General features: G+C 31.9%; 1 protein-coding gene across 2 annotated transcripts in view; it reads right to left on the reverse strand.

Moving 5' to 3' along the window:
• The window catches only part of CENPE (centromere protein E, 312kDa), an 87,871-nt gene that overhangs the window by 47,058 nt on the left and 30,760 nt on the right, over positions 1-10,053 (reverse strand). Inside the window, exons 17-24 of one of the 2 annotated variants that reach the window (XM_011943248.1) lie at positions 9,886-9,960; positions 9,544-9,663; positions 7,743-7,865; positions 7,494-7,659; positions 7,033-7,187; positions 5,429-5,743; positions 5,033-5,305; positions 4,724-4,882 (exon numbers count right to left, since the gene is read on the reverse strand). In XM_011943248.1, coding sequence (XP_011798638.1) covers positions 4,724-4,882; positions 5,033-5,305; positions 5,429-5,743; positions 7,033-7,187; positions 7,494-7,659; positions 7,743-7,865; positions 9,544-9,663; positions 9,886-9,960 — 1,386 coding nt within the window. The remainder of the gene's footprint in view (positions 1-4,723; positions 4,883-5,032; positions 5,306-5,428; positions 5,744-7,032; positions 7,188-7,493; positions 7,660-7,742; positions 7,866-9,543; positions 9,664-9,885; positions 9,961-10,053) is intronic. The other variant, XM_011943249.1, reaches the window with a different exon arrangement.

Consider the following 10,053-nt stretch of genomic DNA (forward strand, 5'->3'; position numbering starts at 1 on the left):
AAGTGGTCTGGCTCCAAGTTTGTGCCCTTATGTCTGTTCACTAATCAGAACAATATGGACAACTATAAATATTAATAATTGTCTTCATGTATGATAGGTTAACATGATTCTGCATGTTTACTTACTTCAAAATAATGACATTAATACACAAAGGATATCTGGCTTTAGTTTGTACATATCTTCCACAAATATTTTCTAAGTTTCATTCTAGTAGCAGTTTGTTTATCTACTACTAAAGGAGTAAACAATCTTGAACTCTATCGCTTTATCTATATTTCCTTGTAAAAGCTGGGAATCATTCCCTGTCTCCCACTCCCTGCAAATCTTTATTCTCAGAGGCAGTCCTACTTACAAAAGGCTGGAGTTTTATTATATGTAGAGGGCTAAATAATTTTGATAGAGACCTATTTCATCAGGGCGAAATTCATCTTTTCTTTATGTATATTTTATATACTGCTTAAGAAAAATACGTTATATAAATTCATTTATCCATAAATAAGTCATGACCAAAGGTAACCTAATACATGAACTCATTGGTAAAGGGAGACAGACTGAAATTACTATTGCTGGTATAAATTTAGGGTATTATTATATAACATTACTCTAGTTCAGCAAACAGTCAGCTCCATAGTGCCTACACAGGTATTTAAAAGTTTTTATAATAATTTATAATCACACTAGAAAACAAGAGAAAAATAAAGGATAAAAATCATCCACTGTCACCAACTTCATACAACAAACTATTAGAATTCTGGTAAATTTACTTCTGGAGTTTTTGCCATTAAAAGATTTTTTTTTTAAACATAGCTATTACAATTAATTTATATATGTGATTTCTTCTTAGTTTTTATCTTTTCCACTTAGATCATACGTATTTTCACATGCTGTTAGGTAACCTACAAATAATTTTTAGTAGCTGCTTGATTCTCTAGAGTAGATATAAACCATACTTTATTTAGCAACCCCCTTATTGTTGGCAATATGCATGAGCTTCTGATAATGGTGAACACAGAGCTAACTACAAGAGAAATTAAGGTGGGGAACACATAGTCTTTTGGAACTAGTCTGTTAGATATTATAATTCAGAATCTCATATCTTTCAAATACAAAGCAGATTGAGACAAAATGTTCTGTAATGATAGTCAAGGTTTATTTCAAATCTGAACTCAGCCTAGAAGGTACTTTGACTATCACAGTAATTAATAAAATCTAATAGATCTAATTATTAAATAAAAAATTGTTAGAACATGTGAAAAAGGAAAAAAAATGTCCTTTATATAAATTTACTAATCATAAAATATTTTTCTTGAGATTCATTGAAGATACTGCATTTCCAGAAACAGACACATCAAGTAGGATTGAAAATGAGCATTTCAAGGAGATTCATGATAGACCTGCTAGTGCAGCTCTCTGGTGCCCAGATGAACAGGGGAGCACCTGAAATTCCCCATTTCCACTCTTTTATTCCCAGGCCAGATTCCAGCATGAGCACGATACAAGACCAAACTGATCTCAGCCTTCTGTCCCAGACTTTAGGATCCCTGATGAACAGAATGGCCTCAGAAAAGCTCCAGTTACATCCTTTTATCAACATGGATAAATGATTCCAGCATAAACTTGGAAACATAGGATCTTAGCTGTTCCCAGTGAGTATAACTCTACTCTTCCCTTCATCTTCTATTTTCTCTATAATTGCATTTTAGATTTTTAAAAAACAGTTATTAATTGTCATATATTGTCAAAAGTCTACTAAAAAAACCTTCCCATCATAAAAGTGGAAGTTATTATTTCTTTCTTTCTTTTTTTTTAGACAGGGTCTCACTCTGTTGCCCAGGCTGGAGTGCTGTGGAGTGATCTGGGCTCACTGCAGCCTCAACCTTCCTGGGTTCAGGTGATTCTCCTACCTCAGCCCCCTGAATGGCTGAGACTACAGGAGCGTTGCTACCATGCCTGGCTAATTTTTGTATTTTTTTTTGTAGAGACGGGGTTTCACTATATTGCCCAAGCTGGTCTTGAACTCCTGGAATCAAGCAATCTGCCCACCTTGGCCTCTGAAAGTGCTACAATTACAGGCATGAGCCATTGGTGCTGGGGGTAAATTTCAAATTGAGGTCAAATGCCTTTGGCCTATGGTTATTCCAAATTATAAATATGCTGAGAACATAAGATAGAGAACAAGTGAGAGAGAAGAACTAAAGCATAAGGAGATGGAAATAAAAAAAAAGTTCCTTTTTCCAAGGCAGTATTTTGCCCCGGAGTAAATGGGGGAAAATGTAGCTTATTTTATAGAAGTAATATATAAACGTACAGAGATTTTTTTATATCAATTGGATCTTACTGAATTACTTTGAAATATGTATTTGCTTTTATTTAATAATGTATTCTGTTAAAAATGCATGACTGTACAAACATCAGTTGCATTTCTGTACACTAACAATGAACAATCCAAAGAAGAAATTAAGATAATTTTATGTATAATAGCATCAAAAAAGAATAAAATACTAAGAATAAACTTAACCAAGGAGGTGAAAGACTTACCTGCTGAAAACTGTAAATGTTGCTAAGAAGAAATTAAAGAAGATGCAAATGGAAAGACATCCCACATTCATGGATTAGAAGACAATATTTTTAAGACATCAATACTACCGAACAATCTACAGATTTAATGTAATCCCTATCAAAATCCCAATAGCGTCTTTTGCAGAATTAGAAAAATCTATCCTAAGATTCATATAGAATCTTAACGGACCCCAAATAGAGAAAAGAATCTTGAAAAAGAAGAATGAAGTTGAAGGTCTTATACTTCCTGATTTCAAAACTTATAAAGTTACAATAATCAAAACAGTGTGGTGCTATCATAAAGACAGACATATAAACCACTGGAACAGAATAGCAAGCCCAGAAATTAACGCTTGTGTGTATGGTCCACTATCTTCAACAAGGATGCCAAGACTACTTAATGGGGACAGGATGATCTTTTCAAAAAATGGTGCTGGGAAAACAACAGCCACACACAAAAGAACGAAGTTGTGCCCTGACCTTACACTATATATACAAATAAATGCAAAATGGATTACAGGCCTAAACATAAGAGCGAAAATCACAAAACTCTTACAAAAAAACATATGGGAATAGATTCATGAGAAAGGTCTTGGCAATGATTTCTTGGATATGACACCAAAACACAGGCAACAAGAGTAAAAATAAATAAACTTGACTACATTGAAATTAAAAACTTCTGTATATCAAAGGATACAATCAACAGAGTAAAAAGACAACCTATGGAATGGGAGAAAATTTCTGCAATATTGCATATAACTGATAAAGGGGTAATATTCAGAAGTATAAAGAACTTCTACAACCCAACAACAAAAACCAATACAAAAACGGGCAAAAGACTTAAACAGACATTTCTGCAAGGAAGATAAACAAATGGCCAAAAAGCACACGAAGACATTCAACATCACTAATCATTAGGAAAATGCAACTCAAAACCACGATGAGATACTGCCTCACATCCATTAGGATGGCTACTATCAAAAAAACCAGAAAATAATGTGTTGGCAAAGGTGCATATAAACCAGAACATTTATGTCCTTTTGGTGGGAAGTAAAATGGTACAGCTGTTATGGAAAACACTATGGTGCTTTCTCAAAAAATTAAAAATAGAATTACCATATAACCTAGTAATTCCACTTCTGGATATATACATATCCAAAATAATTGAAAGCACGGTTTTGAAGAGGTATTTGTTCACCCATGTTCATAGGAGCATTATTCACAACAGCCAATAATGGGTAGAAGCAACCCAAGTGTCCATGACGGATGCATAGATAAGCAAAACGTAGCCTATACATATAATGGAAATTTACCCATAAAAAGGAAGGGAATTCTAACACATGCTACAACATGGATGAAGACATTATGCAAAATGAGATAGGTCAGTTACAAAAATACAAACACTGCATGATTCCACTTACATGAGGTACTCAGAGTAGCCAAATTCATAAAGACAGAAAACTAAAATGGTGGTAGCCAGGGTCTGTGGGGAAGGAAAATGGGGAGTTGTTGCCCAGTAGGTATAGTTCTGGTTTTTGCAAGATGAAAAGAATTCTGGAAATTGGTGGTATCACAATGTGAATGAACTTTACACTAGTGAAGTATATACTTAAAATGGTTAAGGTGGTAAATTTTACGTTACGTGTATTTCACTACCAATTTAAAAAATATATACTACTATATACTATTCCAAGCTATAGATTTACAGAAGATTATTTCACCAGTCTCTTACTGAAGAATATTTTAAAATTCTAGCAGTAAATCCTCTGGATAAAATAATATGAACTATAATAAAAATGATATATTATTTAAAAATTACTGTTACCAATATACCATAGAGGTGTTTTAGGAAAGTAGAAAAGAATACTATTAATGAATGAAACCCTGGTATAACATTATAAGGCAATTGCCCCTACAATGGACTGAATTGTAAACTCTAAGTAAGTTTAGTATAGAAAATCTGACATAAAATAAGTATCAGCTATGCAAAATTTGGACTAACACTTTTTTGGGTCCTTTCCTTTTCTAATTGGATAAGTTTGTCAAATTGTTAGTTATTACCATTGTGAATAACAAATAAAATTGAGAATATTACGTTTAAGTATTTGAGGTTAAAGTGTATATATACAAGTATATGAAAACTTTGAAAATAAACACCCTTTACCTTTTGCTGAAATTCATCTTTAGTTTCTCCTGTATTTTCCTCCATATGCAAATTCCTGGAAACTTCCTCAGAAATTTTCAATTTTAGTATATTAATTGTTTCTTGATGTTGTTTCAAAGATTCAAGAGCATTTCGTAATTGTTCTTGAGTATCTATGTTCTTTGTTAGAGAAATATAAAAACAATTTCCAGTACAATATGAAACAAAATTATTTTACAGCTACTACATAATCATAAGTAATAAATGATGGCCTCTGCAATGTTTTTAAGAGTCTCCAATTTTTCAAAGTTTAATCAATCAAAACCTTACCATGTTTACAGTATCATGAATATCACTTTTGAGTTGGTCCCTCTCAATTTGTAAGCTCTCTTGGAGTTGTTTTAGGTCATCTTTTTCTTGAGTTAAAGTTTTTACTTCTTCTAAAGTTTGCTGCAGTTTCTCAGTAATCAGTGTTTTCTCCCTTTCTACAGTTTGCAGTGTAGAATCTCTATTTTCTAATAGTTCCTTCAGCTGTTCCATCTCATTTAGTCTTTCTTGAACCTCACATGTTTTCTTCTGAAGTTCTTGGGTCTTGTAAGAAAGCTTTAAAAAAGAAAAAGTTAATGTTACACAGTAAAAGCAGAGCAGTCTGAGGCATACATATACACAAAAACCAAAACCCCAAAAGACTAAGGAGCATTTCTCAAAATAGCATCTTGTACCAACCTCGGTCTTCAAAGCATCCAAACTTGAATCAAATTTTTGTGCTTCTTTAGAGAGATTAACTATTTCCTGATTCATTCTCGCATTCTCCTCAAGGACCATCTTATACTTTTGCTCAAAGTCCATATGAAGGGTTTTGAAATTTTGGAATTCTTGATCAGTGCTTTTATAATTTGACTGGGTAGTTGCTAGGTCATCTTTTGTTTTCCCAATTTCTTCAAGTAAACCTTGAACTCTACTCTCCTTATGAACTACTTCAGAAAATAATGTATCTTTTTCTGATGTTATTATATGGAGCTCTTCAGATTTGTCATGTATCTATGGAAAAGAAATAAAATTTAGGGATGTTAGCAACATGTGATTCACTGAAGCAATTTTTAGGAAAAAAAAGCTTTCTCTGCAAAAAGAGAACTTATTTACATTGAGCAAAAATTTGAGGAAAGGCAATATAGTAGTACTCTTATTATCACTTTTCTCTAACTCAGCTTGTTTAACTCTACCTTCGATGTTTTATTTTCTAATCTCTTTGTATTCTAGAAAGTAAGGCCTGCATGGAGAACAGTCAGTAAAGGCACATAATCAGATTGTCTTTATTTCCTTACCCATCATTCTAAAGTGTTTTCTAACTTTATCATCTGGCAGGCATTTCTCAGAATTTGACATTTTTTTCCCTAAAGGCTTTGAATGCGTCTTAGGTTTCCAAAAACTTAATCAATGAACAATGTAAGTAATGTTTAATCATTTAAAATTGTTATTTAAGAAGTATCTTAAGTATTAGGTATGGTCCACGAAAAAAATAAAAATAATAAGTATTACTTAATATGTAAATAATTACATAATTTAACCCATATCTTGTATATTAACAGTTTAATCACTGTGAAAGATAAGGGCAGAGGGAGATGAGAAAAAGAGATAAAGGAAGGACAAAGTAAAGAGGGGCAATACAGCATAGTAGCTACAATCATGGGTTTAAGAAGCATATTTGTGTGGCTCAACTATTAGCTTGATAATGGGTTATTGGGGATAAAAGACTACCTACTTTTGAAGAGTTTATAAGACGAGTAAATGAAATAATGTTTTTGAAGTTCTTTAGCATGATGTTTGCCGTATAGTAAGTACTCACATTTTTAACATTTTTCTTTTAGACAAGTAGAAAAAAAAACTGGCAGGCCATGGATTTACAGAAACATTCACCAGCCTGAAAGATTTGCATTAACCTCTAAAACTTTATCAGTGCAACCTCTTTTCCCTCATTACCGTCTTTTATTCAACATAACGATACTACTACTACCAAAAAAATGGTAAAGACTAAGGGTGGGCCGTAACATTGAACAAATGCAACATTTGAGGAATGGCTGCTACATGGATTATATTACTAAGTATACAGTTAAATACACTTTGAAAAAATATACATTTTTTAAAAATCTAGTAGCATAAGAACAAATTAGAAGATGAACTATATTCATTTCTACTGGTAACTAGTCAAACGTTTACAACATCTCTTTTGCCTGCTAGTTTAAAATAAACTATACCAAAATATTTAAGGCACTATTATCACAAAAGTTTTAATTTCAAAATAAGGGATAAGTGTTTATAAATGTGTTTACCTCTTTCCTCAGTCTTTCTACTTCAGAAGGTAAAGATTTCAATTCTGAAAGCAAATTGACTTCTTTCCGCAAAGCTTCATTTTCTTCAACTTCTTTATTTAGTTCTTTCTGAAGATCAGTAATCTTTCCTTCCAATTCCAAATTATAGAGCAAATCTAGAAAGTTTTGGTAAATTGTATAAAGATCCAATGTTGGCAAACAGGTAATTAAATTTTTAATAGTCCTTGAATCACCTTTTTCAGGATCAGCTAAAGTTTATTTGAAAAATAATCCTTTATGATTTGAAACCCATGGAAATCTTTATAAATATTAATACCAAATGACACTAAAGCATAATATTGAGTTTTTAAAAAATAAGAGTATAATGAATTTTTAATCATTGAAATATGCTTGAAAAATTGTTTAGGTACATTTCTAGAAGCAGTCAGATTTGAAAAAAGATGTTTAAAATTACAAAATACCTTTTGGAACTTTGCCATCTATAAGGGAGGTGAGTTTTGTTATCTCATTAAAAGCAGATTGTAATTCTTTCTCCAGATCAACTTGTATTTTCTTTTTTGCCTCCAATTGGCTTTGATATAACTGAATATCATTTTCCATTTGCTTGTACGTACTTGCAAGTTCTTGCTATTGAGAAAAACATTGCAAATGCACAAAAATGCACTGATCATTACAACTACTTTACTATAAATATTACAAAAAATACTTACCATTTTCTCCTTCAGCTCCAGATTTTCACTTCTAAGAAAGGCTGATTCTCTCTTGGCATCAAGGGCTACCGTTTCAGCATCAAATAGAGTCTGTTTCATTTGTTTTTGGTCTTCAGTGCTTTCCTAAAGAGATGACAAAAGGGGTTCAGTGAAATCTAATTTTCAGAGTTGGAAAATTCTTAAGAGAATATGTATATAAATGTTAACTCTAGCTAAGCAAAAAGTGTACAAATATGCTAGTTACCAAATATATAAAAAGAAATCATGTCTTCCTAATAAAAATATTTTTTAAAAATTCTGGTCATATTTTTCAAATTATATAATATATCAAATTATATAAGCAATGTATCATAATTTAGATCTGCTTTGTTTAAAGATTAACACAATTGTTGTTCAGCGAGGCTGTTTTCTATGTATTTTTATTTTGAGTTATTATCTTCAACACATGATAGGTAAGTAGTTAACAGCTAAATTAAAGATATTAACTCACAAATTGAAAAGGAAAAAGACAAATGATCTAATAGAAAAACAGAGAAAATATATGAACAAGACATTCACAGATGAGAAAATGCAAATGAAAAATAAATGAAACAAATCTACAACCTCATTTCTAAAGAGAAGTGGTATTTTAATATGACTTTTAGCTTATATGAAATCAATATGTCCTTGGAGAAAAATTAATAAATTAATACATGAATAAATAAGGAAAAAGAAATAGTAATTTTTAAAAAGTGGGCAGTTCTGCTTGCCACCCTATGAACAGACACTCCAGAATATATAAAAGTGCCTTCCTATCCAGGGCCTCAGAATAGAATGATATAAAATGGTATGAACCCCTTTAAAAAGAATCATTTGTCACAAATAAAAGGCAACAAAAGAACAGAAGGTAACAAAAACTAAAAAACTCAATTGAAAACAGAATAACAGAAACTAGTCTTTTAAAAGTTCCAGCTAGAAACTGTTATAGTAAAAAAAAAAAAGGTACTAAAAACTGGAATCAAACATACTTTCTTAAAGCAAGCAGGTATATTGAAAGCAAACTGAAGAGATTAATTGACATCATCATCAGATTCAATGTTATTTAATGCCAAGATCTTATATCAACTAAAATCATCTAGAACTATAAAATTATGAAAAAATATCCAAGTTTAGATATTTAAGACTTTGACTATATACTACTGCATGCATTTGTATAAAACTACTGAAAAAAATTCAGAATTTTAAAAATTTACTGATTTTTTATTTTTATTTTTTGGAGACAGAGTCTTGCTCTGTTGCCCAGGCTGGAGTGCAACGGCATGATCTCGGCTCACTGCAGCCTCAACCTCCCAAGCTCAAGCAATCCTGCCATCTCAGTTACCCAAGTAGCTGGCAGTATATACCAGGCTTATTTTCCCATATTTTGTAGAGACCAGGTCTCATTACGTTGGCCAGGCTGGTCTTGAACTCCTGGGCTCAAGTGATCGTCCCACCTCAGCCTCCTAAAGTACTAGCATCACAGGGATTAGCCAGCGTGCCTGGCCTAAAACTTACTAATTCTAAATGGGAGCCTGTCCTTAACTTTCTTATATTTACTCAAAGGATGATATGATCAACTTTCTACAAATGTAACTTTATCTCTAAAATGGCAAATATACTAACAGTCTCTATGTCATAGGGTTATTGACAGATTTAATAAAATATATATAAATTTATTACAACAATACCCAGCACAAAGTAGGTCCAGTATAAGCATTTGCTAAGATGATGGTATGCTGTATATATCTATGTGATTACATAGCAAAATAAGCCTGATTTTTACCAATGAGTATGACAAGTCCATTTTTATATTTTCTAGCTTTTGAGAGTCTATGTATTCCTGTAGCTTCTTAATCTGGTCTTCCTTTTCTCTAAGCAGCTCTACTTTTGAACTTAGTTCATTCTAAAAGAATCAAAGGAGAAAGTAACAATTTAGACTCTGACTTGAAGTCTACGGGATAAAAACAGAACTTATATATGTTAGTTTAAATCCATAGTAAAATTCAAAGTCACTAATATTTTAAAAACAGAATTCCCTTATTTCTGACACTATGATCAGTTACATATATTGGATGTTTTATAGTTCTAATTGCTTATCAATAGAAATACCCACATGAATGCTCACCTCGAGATCTTGATTATATACTTCTGCATGCTTAACTAAATTCTTTAAGTTCGAAATTTCATGAATTAGTTGCATCTGTAAGAGCATGTGAACAGGTAACAGAGCAAACCAATAGTTAATAAAGCAAAGCAAAGCAAAGCAAAAAAAAAAACAAAAAAACAAAAAAAA

This window comes from Colobus angolensis, unplaced genomic scaffold (genome assembly GCF_000951035.1).
Source record: "Colobus angolensis palliatus isolate OR3802 unplaced genomic scaffold, Cang.pa_1.0 Scaffold217, whole genome shotgun sequence".
Taxonomy (NCBI): domain Eukaryota; kingdom Metazoa; phylum Chordata; class Mammalia; order Primates; family Cercopithecidae; genus Colobus; species Colobus angolensis.